Source organism: Girardinichthys multiradiatus, chromosome Y (genome assembly GCF_021462225.1).
Source record: "Girardinichthys multiradiatus isolate DD_20200921_A chromosome Y, DD_fGirMul_XY1, whole genome shotgun sequence".
NCBI classification, from domain to species: domain Eukaryota; kingdom Metazoa; phylum Chordata; class Actinopteri; order Cyprinodontiformes; family Goodeidae; genus Girardinichthys; species Girardinichthys multiradiatus.
In genome coordinates, this window is record NC_061818.1 from 29,243,775 (window position 1) to 29,259,698 (window position 15,924).

At 36.1% G+C, this 15,924-nt stretch overlaps 1 protein-coding gene across 1 annotated transcript in view; it reads right to left on the reverse strand.

The window, feature by feature from the left end:
• Window positions 1-12,931: 12,931 nt before the first annotated feature.
• The window catches only part of LOC124863934 (heparan sulfate glucosamine 3-O-sulfotransferase 2-like), a 33,451-nt gene continuing 30,458 nt past the window's right edge, over window positions 12,932-15,924 (reverse strand). The window contains exon 2 of the mRNA XM_047358509.1: window positions 12,932-14,242. Coding sequence (XP_047214465.1) covers window positions 13,618-14,242 — 625 coding nt within the window. The 3' untranslated portion in view covers window positions 12,932-13,617. The remainder of the gene's footprint in view (window positions 14,243-15,924) is intronic.

Consider the following 15,924-nt stretch of genomic DNA (forward strand, 5'->3'; position numbering starts at 1 on the left):
GGCATTAACTCACACCTTGAAAACAACCACGACAGCTTTATGCTTGTTTTATTTTAGACGCTTTCATAAATCCCCAACTGAGAACAACAGATTACATCCAAACATGCAACACAAAATTACAGCTGCTGTGCAAATTTTTTACGGTATGAGTACTTTTTCACAGCACAAAGTGACTGGATTTGGTCCAAAAAGAGCAAATGTAAAACTCCGATATCCACACTCTATAACAAAAACTGGCATCTGAAAGTACTTCCACAAAGAGCAGCAAAAATAAATTTATTATTTCTTATTGTTTTGTCAGATTAGAAATATATAAAATCATATAAAATATGAACATAATCTTTATCTGGAGCTTCAAAAAGGTAAACATTTTATGAAATACAATGTATTGGGAATGTTTCATATACTATAAAAATACATATAATCATGTTTTCTCACTGTCTGACATTGAATCTGACAAAATTGTTCCTGTTTTTCACATGAATTAGTCTCTTTATGCAGTGTTTGTAAATATTTTGTTTGAGATGTATGTGGTAAAAGTGTGAGCAAAGTTGGTCATTTGGCAAAACTCCTCATTGTGATCCACTCTTCTGAACACGCTGCCGGCCACATTTGCTTAGTTAAGCACTTTAATTATCTCACAGATGCAGACTGGCTGCATTTATCAGGCATCCTGGAGAGGGTGTCTGTTATCACTGCTCTCCCTTCTTCTCCTTCAGGAATCCCTTGGGTGTTATTCTGTGGAGAGAATTGGCTTCTTCCACAATCTCACATTCAAATGGAAGGCAGAGGGCAGAGCATGGTTCTCCTCTGTCAAAACAGAATAATTGTTTTAAATTGCAACACTACAGCCTCCAAAACAGTTAGTGAAATATTCTTTTGAAATGTACTTTTCCCACGCAAAAAACATTTTCATAAAACAACTACTGCCGGATTGTGAGGCAATTGAGGGTAACGGCATCACCACTAAAATCTTGTCTTTCAGTAGTTTTTTTTTAAAGAGCGTTTTGCAAATATAAAAGAAGCAGAAAAAGATGCAGATTAGCAAAAGTTTAAAAATCAAAAAAGAAAAACCTTTGCAAAAGTGTCTCATAGCCAGCACCAATAAAATCTTGGAGTCTGCTCTTGTTTCCTGGCAACTGGAACAGAAGAATAAATTAAGTAGTTGTGCACAGACACAAGTGGCATCATAGCAATCCGTTCTCCCAGAAATCAGGTGTTTCTGTAACCACACTGTTTTCTTTATGTTTTAGGTCAATCTTTGTGTAAACTTGCTCACAATTAGATTTTTGGTGGCAAAACAATAAAAAGGAAATTATGTATTATGATGCACTCATTACACTAGATAAAAGTTAGGCTATTTCGAGTGGGGGAAAAAGTAACCAGTAATCAGTAACAATATGAGCATTTGCCTCCAGTTGGTGCCATGCCTTTATTTGAATTAGAATGTAAACCACGTATTTCATTTCTTCCATAGTTGTTTATCTGTGTAGCTGCTCAGAAATGCAGTTATGAAACTGGATTACATATTTTTTTAAGCAATGTTAGCTTTGATGGAAGAAAGAAATAACCTGAGATGACGTTTTGTTGTTATTCTATGCGGTAAAAAATTAATTACATTGAACTAAATTGTGAAGCACTACTAGAAGATTCTTCAACCTTAAAAATATCTGCTTTTGATTTATTTTTTAAACATATTGACTTCTTTATCTTACAAATTCTCAAGCCTGAAGCTATCTTGGTAGATTGGAGTCTGAAAAACAATAATTCACAACTTTTATGTCCAGACATGCAAGTCCTCAACAGAGTTTTATTTTTTTGTGACAGGGGTACACAATGTTTGTTCTTGCATGGACGGTGCCCTGAGCGAGCCCCTTCTTCTGCCACCCCATACACAACCAACCACCCCCCACAGAGCCTTTTGCAAAAAAAACTGTTGGAAGGGCAAAAACATGGTGACATAATAACATTTTGGTTGTTTGTCCTGTGTGTTGCTCTGCGATGGACTGGCCACCTGTCCAAGGTGTAATTCGCCTCTCGTCCATAGACTGCTGGAAATAGGCACCGGCTCCCCCTCGACCCTGTAAGGAAGAAGCGGGTATAGAAAATGGATGGATGCATGGATGGTAATATGTGAACTAGATGGATGGGTAGTTATGGGATGGGATTAATTAATTTCAACAAGTTGTTTGAGAAAACTAAGAATCCCCCTTTTTCACAGTTAATGCTTTCAGTCTTGTCTAAGTTAGTCCCTAATGCATTCAAAATGTTCTTTGTGTTTTCACTAATATTATATAGATTTCACTAATCTTAAATTGCATTTAATAGCAAATACCACGGAGCAAATACATTAATACAGACAAGCTGCACTATTTCTATAAATCTCTTTGCATTTAACATTTTACAGCTGTCTAATTACCATAATAAATGTTGTTTAAAATAGAAAGAATCTCTTGCTTTCATAATTCCTGTTTTTAAGGAAAACATCCCAACTTTACATGTAATATATATATATATATATATATATATATATTTGTTGCCTCAGAGAGTGGTATCCCAGGAGCTGGTACTCATCCACCCCTGCCACTGGTTAATTAGCAAACTTTCTCCCCAGAGAAGTGTTGTGACTTGACCTTTTGTGAATGTAAGGCATGTTCAATAGGACCACAGGAAATTAGGTGAATTGAAAAGGTTTGCAATGGCTAGTTGTGTGCATGTTTGTGTGTCTGCTTACAGTAATCATATATGTTCTTCTTTAATGGGGAACTTTTGATTAGATCAGTGCAGATTTTGTCATTTGCATTGCATAAGGCATGAGGAAACTGGGGACACACTGACACATTTTGATAAATGCACCAAGATCAATCTGCATGGGAGATAAGTCTTTTTATCTTATTTTACATATTTTAATTCATAGAAACGGCTTGAAGTACCCGACGATGCACAGTGACAGAAAAAACCCTAGGTACTGATGACAAATTCAAAAGGTGCATCGAAGCAGATAGGGGTTAGCTTGCATGCCACTTTAGTGTTTAATGAGATTTCCCCTGGAGGGGTAACAGGCTGCCAAGTTTCGAAACATCCAACAGAGCGTCTGTTCTTCTCATTGTCCATTTGAGAAAGGGAACATGCTCATTATCTGCCATGGCTTTGGCTCATTAAGGGGGACAAGAAGATGTCTCGGAATAAATACTTCAAATCTGTCCCCCAAATGTAGAAAGTCATTTTGGAAAAAAACTGAACATCTCAGCAAAAAACAAGGCAGGGATCTGTTACACCTGGAAATGTCAAGTCATGCAAGAAAATTTTAGCTGACCTGAAAAAGTACATGTAGCATGCCCTTCAAATATTCTAATAGATTGTTTGAAAAGGAGATTTGTTTTATATATTCTGTTATAATCAATTTTATACTCTTTTAGGGCATTCAACACATTCATCAGTGAATAGCTATATTTATTTCCCTGTGCAAAATCTAGAAATAAAAAAGACCTTGAAATAAAATAGCACATGGCAGCCAAGAGTTTCCAAAGGGTAATTATGTTACGTTTGGAAAGCTAAACTCGGACATTGAATTACAAAACAGTTGCCATCCATGGGGGAAAGTAGTGATAACAAAGTTTCCAGCTCTAATTTGAGTTTACAAGGTGATGATTTAAATGATTATTCATCCAGTGAGAAGAGGGAAGTCAGGAGAAATGTTGTCTGAGAGCAGCAGCTTGGAGACCTATTAGACTGGCACCATGTGCAGGGAATTAAAAGCAGTCTGGGATGAGCCCAGTTTGACTTTTTTTTAACCACAGTGATAAATTACCACTTATGAAAATAACTTTATTTTAAAACACTAAAAGTCTGGCAGCATTCAAGAAGATGCCAGACTTTTAGTGTTTTAAAATAAAACACTAAAAGTCTGGCAGCATTCAAGAAGATACAATTTCTGCTCCAGTTCTGGCCAGAATTGTTACTGTGATGCATATGGGTTTCAGGACTCCTTTTCTCTGAACAACAGTCTGACTAGAAAAGCCAAATGCAGTGGTTGTCTAATTGTCATTGGTAACAATACCAGAGGAATGTTTGAAGAAAGCAGATATGAATTTAATGAGATTTACAGATATCAACAGACACTTTGTACTGACGGAGAACACATACAGCTGTTTTAAAAGAAAGCATTTTCTTGCCTGATAAACTTTAGGCTCACAAAATTACCATCATATTTTAGCCACTTTATTTTAATGGAGCTAAATCACATTTAGAGCATTGATAATCTTTAAAGCAAAATGCTTTCTCCATCTTTTGTCAGCAAGTGCCCACACATCCATTCAATATATGTTGGAAAAATCTTTTTTGTCAAGATAACAATTTGTGTTTTGTTTACAACAATGACAAGACAGTGACAAGCTTGGTTGCAGAGGCTGTCATCATTTATAAATTAAAGTATAATTCTTTCTCTCTTAATGTGTCAGAAAATGACATTTTAAAATGACTTATTTGTTTTGAAAAAGTGGAAAGGCCTATGAGCATTTCATACTTTATAGATGTTTAGTTCTTCTAGTTCCTTTGATACTTGCCCTTTAAATGGTTTTTGTTTTGTGTCAGTCTTTCAATTTTTTAAATTTTCACAACATCTCATATTTCACAGCTGTTTCTCTTTGAAACATTTGTTATTTAAGCTCGTGGTTTAGATGGAATTTAAGATCTTAAACAGCAGCAGTTATAAAAGCCTTTTGGACTGATTATGTTTTAATTTATTGAAAAGGAAACAAAATGCACTCTCACTTAATGGATCCCAGTGTGGACTGTTAGACATTTCTGATGAGCAGCAGAGGTTTATTTTACCTCAGAGTCTTTCAAAGTTCGTGACATTTACAACAGCTTCTTTGGTATTTACGTTGAAGGTTAGAATGGTCAGTAAGACAGCTTTTGGTTTTCCAGTGAACCTTTGTTTATTTCTAATGAGGAGTTACTAAAATAAATACACAGTTGGCACTGCAGGTTAAATTTGAAAAGCATATTAATAAAATCCTGACTGTTTTTCTGACCTTCTTAGTGCAGGATCCTCTGCTTGGAGTTACAAAAATGACCAAATCGTTTATCTGATGTTTTATAACTAAATCCTCGCAGAAATAACCCATCTATAGAACTAATGAAGCATCAGAGTATGCATTAAGTGTCATATGGTGTGTGAGGGAGAAAAGTTTCCTTAGTGCCATGTCTTCTAGCCCTAAGCATTCTTGGGAAAAACTTATAATTAACTGAATGGAGATAAAGTTCAGCTTATTGCTAAACTGGTATGTCTGCTGATGGCTCACTAAGTAGAAGGCAGCTACAGACAGCACTGGCATGTTAATCAAATATTAATAAGGAATATCGCAAATGACAGTTTAAATACTACTGTTGGCCATCAGACATGGGTTCATCAATTAGGAAGTAAGTGAATACCCAATTTCCTTAATATGGAGGGGTCACATTGTCGTATTAGTCTTAACCGTGCCTGTATAAGGCGACTGGACTCAGGCATGCAGGTAGGGATTCAGCAATAAAAATGAAACTTGGATGGATAAAGCCAGAGGAATCTTTCATGCAGTAGTCCAAGCATACAGAAACTGGTGTAGTCCTTACAATATTAGCTTCCACCTATTTCATTTTTTTCTTTAATCTTGTCATTATATAGATCAATATTTGTTTTATGTTACAGTTAAATATCTTAAACTGAAAATTTCTTCATGGAAATACGAGCAATTCCAGTTTGTTCAGATACTGAAAACATCTTCTCAACTTGTCAGGTTCAGCAGGTGCCTACTGTGTTCATGTAAATAACACATAGAAACACGACCACCCTCCCACCTAAAAAAAATAAACTAAACAAAAAATCCGGCATTTAGCTTTAGCTTTTTTCTATGCTGTCAAAGTTTTTGTTTCATAGAAGCTCTATAAATGTTGTACATGCAGCAGCTGCATTAAAAATTTATAGTTTTTGCCAAAGAAAATCAACAATATAGTTTTGATAAATCCACCAATGTTGGTAACTGCTTCTCATAGATGTTTAGGTTTGAAAAGACACCTGAAAGACGGTCTCAAATGTACATTTTCTCTTAAGGTTTGCTGATCCCATTATTTCCTTAGATAAGTAAAGTTATCCTAAATTATTTTTTATTAAATAAAAGCAAATAAAAATATTTTGATTGCTTTACTAACCTTCCTTAAGTGGACATATGCTTACATTGAGAAAGATTTGTTATTACCAGCATATTAAGTTCAAAAGCTCATGCCAATCAGTATAACAATGTGGCCCCTAGGTTATGGTCTTGATGCATGAGGATTATCAACATTTCGTTTTGTTAGACGTTCTGGTTTTACACAAAACCCACATGCTAAAAAGTCTAACCTTGATGAGAGGTCATTTTCGGTACTAATCTGCAATTTAGCTGTAATGTTCTACATAAGCTTTGGGTTTATAATGCAAATTCACATACAAATAATTTGAGTTTGTTATTAAATAATTATTGCTTTTTTTCAAAAATTTAATCAATTTTTACCCCCTTTAAAAATTCCACATCTCTTTCTTATCAGTAATGCATTGGTGTAAATTATTAATGATAACTCTGATTGGCTTCAGAGCGAAAAAGCAAAAGATTAATGCAGCTGCTCAGCATGGAGAACCATTCAGACCAGTGACACCATCACATCTATAAAAAAAAAGGATTGTGAATGAAAATGAGATCAATGACATGCAGAAAAGCATTTGGAAAGGAACATTTTATTTTTTGACAGGATCGCTGCAAACTGTCCAGCTCAGTAATTTTTATATTCCATATTATCTTCTCAGTGGGATATGGATGAGTACTTTTTGATTCACTCTGTGTGTAGAGGTTTTATTATATCACCACAGTTTTACCACTGGGAGAACTTTTATGCTGTGATTCTGACTATTTTACAACAAGCCATTAAGCCATTAAGTCATTTATGTTAGGTGGAACCACTTAAATGAGTGCATTACAGTAATTAGTGTTAAATTAACTCTGTAAAACACTGAATAAATAAAACTGTACTGGACTGAATTGCTAGGAAGGTGATTTTAGAGAAAGAAGTGAGAATAAAATCTCCCGAGATATGAAAACAACATTAAATGTGAATAACACCATAAGGCATTCCTGATATTACCTTTAGAAATGTGTTGCACAGACTGCTACAACTATACCTATGAATCATGCAACATAAAAAGTATTATTTGAACTTCTGGTTTACAGCTTAAGCAAATGTAGTTGTAATGTCTGAATTCATTTATTTGTAATATAATGTAACAGTACATTCTTCTGAGATCAACAACTTCACTTTTGTAGTAGTTTAAGTGAACCATCAACCGTTATGACAGTAAAGGCACAGGAAAAATACAACAGCTGAAAAAATAAAACAACCAGAAATTGCTGTAATCAACCCCTCACTAAAAGAACAACGAGGAAATGAACGATTGTTTTGTCTGATCATTTTCACCTGTGTTAAGCACCCTGTTTTATCTTCTGAGCCTCATAGAATTACTATGTAAATTAACCACAGGAAAATTTTTTATAATAAGTACTTTATCCCAAGAGCTATTATGATTGATATGAATATTAAGCATCTTCATTTAATTGTTTTCTCACTATTTAACTGTAAAACAAGCTTTAAATGCAGGATTGAAAAATTCTTAATTTTGGACAATGTACATGGAAAGTTGGTGGTGCTGTAGCTGGTGCTGGGCTTTACTGGAAGTTGACCACCAAATGACCCTGTTAGACCACAGTCCTTATTTGTTGAAAGCTCACACATTTATTTGCATGTGATCTCATATTTTTTGATAATCAAGGAAATGCTGTAGCTTGTTTTAGTTTACTTTTTCAAATCAGCTTATTTATATTGCCTTAGTTACAACAAATGTCACAACAGTCACAAAAAAAAATTTTCTTAAGAGATTTAAAAAAAAAAAGTAAATCCAATCAGTTAGGCACATTTAAAATCAATGACATACATTTCAATTCGATTCTAGTTATAAAACAATGCAGTCAGTTTTGATTTATTTTTCCGATTGATAAAACGTTTTCTATCTAAGGAAACCCAGGCAACTGCATTGACTTACTGACCTTTCTGTAAGTCAATGCAATCGGCTGAATGAACATGTAGTGGCAGTGAATAGTCGACTGCATTGTATCGTTAACTTTACCGCAGTCTCTTATACTGAGCATGTATGTACAACAGTGCAGAGGAATGCCCTGTTTACATGACAATGATTTCTGATGAAAACGGAAAAGTTTAATTGTGTTTCTCCTGTTTGTTTACACATTTTCTCTGAAAATGGCACAATTTAAAATGGGTCCCAGAGTGTAATGGTTTGAAAATGTCCCGTTCCACTGTTGCCGTGTAGACGGGGGGAAAAAAAATCTTTCTTCAGGTGGAAGCCTTGGCTCATGCGCAGTATGACTGCAATTAGTACAAATTAATGCGTATGCGCACAATATACAACCCCCAGAAGATGAAGATATCAACAATAACAATGATGGATTGCATGGTACTTACTTTTAATGCTGACTCTTATTAATCTAATGACACTTCTCCAACAAAGTCCTAATTTTCTCCCTCTTTTTTTAAGCAGAAAGTGTTTACGCATGTTGGTGAGTTTCAGAGAATATACTGCCAACTAGTGGCATGGCAGGGGAATTACATAATTATTAGTTCTACTGTAGCCATGTGAATGGAGATGGTAATGAAAACAGTGCCATGTAGATGTGTTAACGGAAATGGAAACAAAAATCGCGTTTTAAATTTAATTCAATTCAGTTTATTTATATAGCGCCAATTCACAACACATGTCGTCTCAAGGCACTTCACAAAAGTCAGGTACGTACATTCCAATTAATCCTAATCATTGAACAGTGCAGTCAGAATCAGTTATTTATTAATGCAATCTGCTGGGTTTCCTTAGATAGCCTTTTATCCAATTTGAGTCAGAGACTCGTAGCAGTCACTCCTCCTGGATGAGCAAGTAGCGACAGTGGGTAGTCACTGGCGTTGACTGAAGCAATGATGATCAGTAGATCATCATCGTAAACAGGGCTGAAAACTCCCCTTTAACAGGAAACGGCGGACCCAAGCTCAGTGTGAGGGGCCATCTGCCATGAATGTCTGAGGGTTTGAGAAGACAGAGAAAACACAGAAATCCTTAACTAGGATGTCTGATCTGTGTTAAAAAAAAACGTACAAAAAGGCAAATTGGTTAAGTCCGCAGTAGCTCCTTTAGTAGCTTTATCGGGAGAGAAACACAGCTAAACATACAAACTTCGGGCCAGTTGTAAAATTTAAATGGGTGACAAACAGAGTACATCACTCACTTAGTCTCAGAATTTGCACCTTCAGTTGCTTGGCCTAGGAGAGAGGTGGTTAAACACAAAAAGACAGGGTTAAGTGCATCATCTATAGAAAGAGAAAAAGAAGTTAATAGCAGCAATAGCTCAGCTGATGGTCCCCTTATAAGCAAGGCATCACAGCTAAACAGAAACGCCAGACAAAGTGTTACTTTGATGAGCTAAAAACATAAAGTTAATGGCAGCACTAGAAATCAGTAAAATTGCCATCTTCAGGACCTCTTAGAAAAAACCGAACATGTAACTTGGTATTGGTGTTATGCTGCTGGATAGTCCACTTATTAGAAAGTGGCAATATTTTCACCAGGTTTTGTCAAAAAGTCAAAAAACTCAACTAAATCATAATTTTGTTTTCACTAAAAACATTCTAGTCATTTTTATATGCTTGGTTGGACATAATTAAATTAAACTTAGAGAATGCAAATTTCTGATTAGGTTTAAGCTCTGAAACTATTTGGTGAAGGTTAAGAGAGTTCCGAATTTAATGTATGTTTTTGCTTTGTTGAATTCCTAAAAGATGTTCATCATTTCCCCTCTTTTCCTTTTTATATTTAAGCGCTGATCCATCACTTTTCAAAGCATGGTGTACTGTATATCGTTCTGGCTTTTACATGAGTTTTGAAAAGAGGCTCTCCACTTCACTACATGTCAAACCTCTGTATAAATCTTTGTGGTAATTTGAATTACTGTCACTAATCCGTGCTATTTTGATTGTGCTTGCTTATTATCCTTCCTTTGGCAACTTTAGGTGTGGGTGCGACTATTTCCCTCTTTGTTTATATGTTTGTTTGTTTTTAAACTAAACTACTGCACTAACCATCCAGCAAGTATCAGAATCATCTTTTATGTTAAAAAATACAGGGGTTGGACAATGAAACTGAAACACCTGGTTTGAGACCACAATAATTTATTAGTATGGTGTAGGGCCTCCTTTTGCAGCCAATACAGCGTCAATTCGTCTTGGGAATGACATACACAAGTCCTGTACAGTGGCCAGGTCACTACGTGATACTGGTGGAGGAAAACGTTTCCTGACTCCCTCCTCCAAAACACCCCAAAGTGGCTCAATAATATTTAGATCTGGTGACTGTGCAGGCCATGGGAGATGTTCAACTTCACTTTCATGTTCATCAAACCAATCTTTCACCAGTCTTGCTGTGTGTATTGGTGCATTGTCATCCTGATACACAGCACCGCCTTCAAGAAACAATGTTTGAACCATTGGATGCACATGGTCCTCAAGAATGGTTCGGTAGTCGTTGGCAGTGACGCGTCCATCTAGCACAAGTATTGGGCCAAGGGAATGCCATGATATGGCAGCCCAAACCATCACTGAGCCACCCCCATGCTTCACTCTGGGCATGCAACAGTCTGGGTGGTACACTTCTTTGGGGCTTCTCCACACCGTAACTCTCCTGGATGTGGGGAAAACAGTAAAGGTGGACTCATCAGAGAACAATACATGTCCTTGCACCATTGAAACCGAAGTTTGGCATTGGCATGAGTGACCAAAGGTTTGGCTATAGCAGCCCGGTCGTGTATATTGACCCTGTGGAGCTCCTGATGGACACTTCTGGTGGAAACAGGAGAGTTGAGGTGCACATTTAATTCTGCCATGATTTGGGCAGCCGTGGTTTTATGTTTTTTGGATACAATCCGGGTTAGCACCTGAACATCCCTTTCAGACAGCTTCCTCTTGCGTCCACAATTAACCCTGTTGGATGTGGTTCGTTCTTCTTGGTGGTATGCTGACATTACCGTGGATACCGTGGCTCTTGATACATCACAAAGACTTGCTGTCTTGGTCACAGATGTGCCAGCAAGACGTGCACCAACAATTTGTCCTCTTTTGAACTCTGGTATGTTACCCATAATGTTGTGTGCATTTCAATATTTTGAGCAAAACTGTGCTCTTACCCTGTTAATTGAACCTTCACACTCTGCTCTTACTGGTGCAATGTGCAATCAATGAAGACTGGCTACCAGGCTGGTCCAATTTAGCCATGAAACCTCCCACACTAAAATGACAGGTGTTTCAGTTTCATTGTCCAACCCCTGTAAATAAAGCCTGCCTGCTGAGCAGTAAATACATGTAGGACAATACTGGTCCATCCAAACTAATATGTTGTCATCTGTTGTAATATTAATCACTATGTGAAATGGGATGAATATTTTGTAGATTTTGAGAACAGAAATCAATTTTCTTTAGTGACGATATGTTTTGACAGATTTAATTATAATTTAATTGATCACTTGCATTGGCCATATGGTTTTCTAAGCAAACTGCATGGGGTGGCCTGGAGGAGTGGTCACATTGGTGGAAAAAAACCCCAGCAAAGTCCTAAACACTACCCTTTAGACGAGAGGTGACAAAGTCCAGTACTGAAGAGCTACTAGCCTGCATCCCTTCCCCAACACACCTGAATCTAATGGCTAAAATCCCTATCAGCAAGTCATTCAGCTCTGCAGAGGCCTGGTATCAAGCCATTCATTTGATTCCGGTGTTACATTCAGTTTATCCTAGTAAGAAATCAATTTTAACTATCCATAATGTTTATTCTGTATATGTGGATAAATATTATGACTTGTGGGTGTTTGGTTGTGGGTTTTTCTCATTTTTGTTCTCACAGTTGAGTTTTGAAATCTCTTTCTGTTTATTGTTGTTGAGGTGGTGCTGTAGTTGTTTAGGTTTGTTTTTTTGTAGATGTTTTCAGTTCATAGTGCTTTCGGGTTTATTTTCTTCTAAAGTTATGTAAAAATATGTTCTTGAATTTCTGTTTTGTTCCAGTCCTGTTTTGTTTCCACTCCCTGCCTCTATCAGCCAGTAATCCGCTTCATTCGGTCCACCTGCACCATGCAATCAGTCTCCTTGCTTCACCTGCATCATGCTCCTTATATACACTGCTATTCTGTTCATTCCTTGCGGAAACATTACAGTTTCACTATCCATCTGTTATGCTAAGTCTATTTTCCCTAAGTTTGTCCATGCCTGCATCTGCAACTACCTGCCTGCCTGTAAGTTTCTTTTTGATAATTAAATATTTTTCAACTCACCATGGCATGCTGCTTCCTGCCTGTCTGCATTTTGAGGTCCACCACCTCATCATGTCCTGACAGATAATGCAGCTTCAAACCTAATGCACATGAATGGAAAATTTGACATAATTTGTCCTAGGAAAAATAAAATTTAAGATAGCTGAAATGTTCATTTTGGGTAGTAAAAAAGCCTGGTTATCTCAGTGTCCAAACAATTCTAAGTAAAAACAGACACTGAGTTTTAAACTAGAGGAAAAAGATGATTACTTTGATATTTCTTAACATGGACATAAATGAATAGTTTATCCTAACAACTTCACATTCATAAACATAGTATTGAGAGATTTTTAAAAGTCTTGGCCAAAGTGTTATTTATAAAACTGTGTATGCAAATTTGTGTAAAAAGTCAGACTTCTGAACATTTGGCTTGTTACTTAATTTAACAAGACAGCATAAAGTGTTTTTTATGCACATTTACTGGGAAAAAATGTATATCCAATAAATCTTTTTTGTGTTTAGGACTTTTATTCTGATGATCACAATAAGAATACAAACAAAGAATAAGCTTAAGTCTACCAAAAAGTAAACATATATCAAAGTTAAAGCATATATTTCATTAAACCTGTTATTTTGTTATTCTCACAGTATTTTCAGTTCTGTTTTCCACAGTTTATGTCACAATGAAAACAGGTATAGCAGCAGAGAAACTGAAAGGCTGTTTTTATTATTTGTCTGACATTTTGAGGGCGACTTCATGTGGAGTGCTCATTTTAATAGTAAAGAGAGCAGATCATTTTCAGAGGAAATAATGAATAAATAAGCAATTTGGATAATAAATATTTAAGTTGTGTCATGACTGTATGGCTAGTGGTGACTGTAAATGACAGCAAAGATGGTTATTTATTAAATAGGTTGATGCATTAAAATAGGTGGCTGATTATTAAATTGGTGTGTTGATGGGAAGAAAAACTGTTTTTGGTATATATCTTTTGAATCAGTAAATAAATTACACATCTCCCCAGAAGGACCCACAGGAAAAACCCATATTTATAGAATTATATTCTGAATATTGTTGATTTTCTATTAGTATTAACTCTGCATACCACTCAATTAAATATTTTTTAAATGTATCCTCAATTAACTTGTTTCCAGAGGTAGACATTTTATAAACAGTTCTTATTTTTTAACATTACATTGAATCCCACCTAAAGTCTTGTCCCACAGTTTCATAGAATTTGATGTTAAAAGGTCTATAAAACTCCTGCAGCTGCTCTATGACCTCCTGCTCAATCTGTACATGAGTTCTGCCCTTGGATTTCCCAAGGCATCGCGGCTGACTGCTGCTCTCTGGCTTCTTTAAACAGGGAAAACCTTTGGTTCGATTGAAGTAGAAGTGCTTGTCTGTGATTATCCGTTTGAGCCCTAGAAAGTCCTGGACACGGCCCATTTCCCCTGCTGGATCTGTAATCAGCCGCTCACCGCTCACAAAATGCATCTGTGACAGGCGAAAATACTGCAGCCAGTTTTCCAAGTGAAGGATATACATCCCAATCCGAATGGCATTCCAAGATGTATCCACAAGACCCAAGCTTCTGTTTCTAAAGGCCAGCTCTTCGAATGTGGGGATGTCGGGCTTCTTAGAAAGAGTCTGAGTATAGTCAGAGATGGCTCTGGTGACAGGGTTTCGTACCACCACAATCAACTTGGTATCATGAGACATGCTGGAGATGCGATGGGGTGCCTCTCTGGTCACAAAATAGCTGGGAGTCTTCTCTAATGTTATCTGGCTGTCGAGTGTGCGTGGCATTAATCCCCTAGTGAGAAAAAAACAGAATAAAACACACATTAAGTTGGAAAAATTATTTTTTATTTTTTTATTTTGCAGGAACACTTCAAGATGTTTTTGTTTTTCAGGATATATACACTATCAGTCAAATGTTTCAGAGCCACTTTCTTATTTAATGGTTTTATTTATCCTCATGACTATTTACATAGTACAAAGATTGTTACTGAAGGCATCAAAATTGCGAATTAACACATATGAAATTATGTTGCAAAAGTAAAAGGTAAAGTAGCCACCCTTTGCTGTGATGACTGAAATATTAACCTTTAGCCATCTCTCAATGAACCTCGGGGAAATTCTTTCAAGACTCTTTGGAAAACCGTTTCAGGGGACCACCTCATGAAGCTCATGGAGAGAATGCTAAGAGAGCAAAACAGTAATCAGAGCAAAGGGTGGCTAGTTTGAAGAATTTAAAATATAAAAATGTTTAGTTATTTCACACTTTTTGTTTACTATATAATCCCATGTGTGTTTATTCATAGTTTTGTTGCCTTTGGTGAGAATCTACAATGTAAATAGTCATGAAAATATAGAGACCTATTAAGTTAGGAAGTGCATCTTACACTGATAGTGTGTCTCAGGGCAATAATTCAACTGAAATATACATTACCTGAAACTTGAGTATGTAAAAAAGTTAAAAAAAATACATTAATGAAGTGACAGCTGTTAATATCACAAAGCAGACTTGTTATCAAAATAAAAAAAAAACAGAACAAATGTAAACCAAAAGCTTTGACTAAAATGTCCACTTCTATAACAAGTGGTCAACATAAATATCCAATGATATCCTATTGAAATTCATTTTAATACATTTTTAATACATTCAATAATTGAATGTATTAAAAATTTATTAAAATGCACATAATTTTATAATTGCAATGCAAATTGAAGTTGACTGTATAGGAGCTGCACGTTCTTAGCTTTATGTTTTATTTTATGAGCCAGGACACATATGTAATAAATAATTTGTGTGGAGTCATTTGAGGTCAGCAGGTAGTCCTTCATCGTGGCTTAGGGCAATTTACAGTATATAATCAGACTACTAAAGAAATAAGAGCAAACATATCCCTGAGTATTGACCTTCAATTTCATCCTAAGATTGTTCATTCATGCTTAAAGCTCTATCTAGGTGGGATCAAATTGCCCAGGATGGATGTTAAGCTGCTGTCACTGTTTCATATTATTATCACAAATATTGGCTTATCTAAAATACGTTTTATGTGAGTCTAACTGTAAAAAAAAAAGTGCATTTTGCTAAACATCAAATCATATCATGTCTATGAAGAATGTATCATTTGTGAGTCAACTGCATTTTTATGTGAGTGCCTCCACGTGATCAAATAATCCTAAAGTGGGTTGAAATGCCAAAATATTTTAGCTACTCCAAGCATTTAGGATGCCCAAGTGAGCCTATCTTCATTAGCGAAGACAGAGTGTCTGCATCACTTAATATAAGATGACTTAATATAATATACCTGTCTGAACTTCAGAGTAAAGTTTGAAGTGGAAAAAAGGGAACTTAAAGGGTTGTAGGTAGATTAGTTCTGGCACGTACTGACTCTGAAGAACTGCTTTAGATAACAAATGACATGCCTTACTCTTGGCCTGGGTCTTGTTGTGTCACTTCAAAATGCACCGGACTAGTCCTCTGGA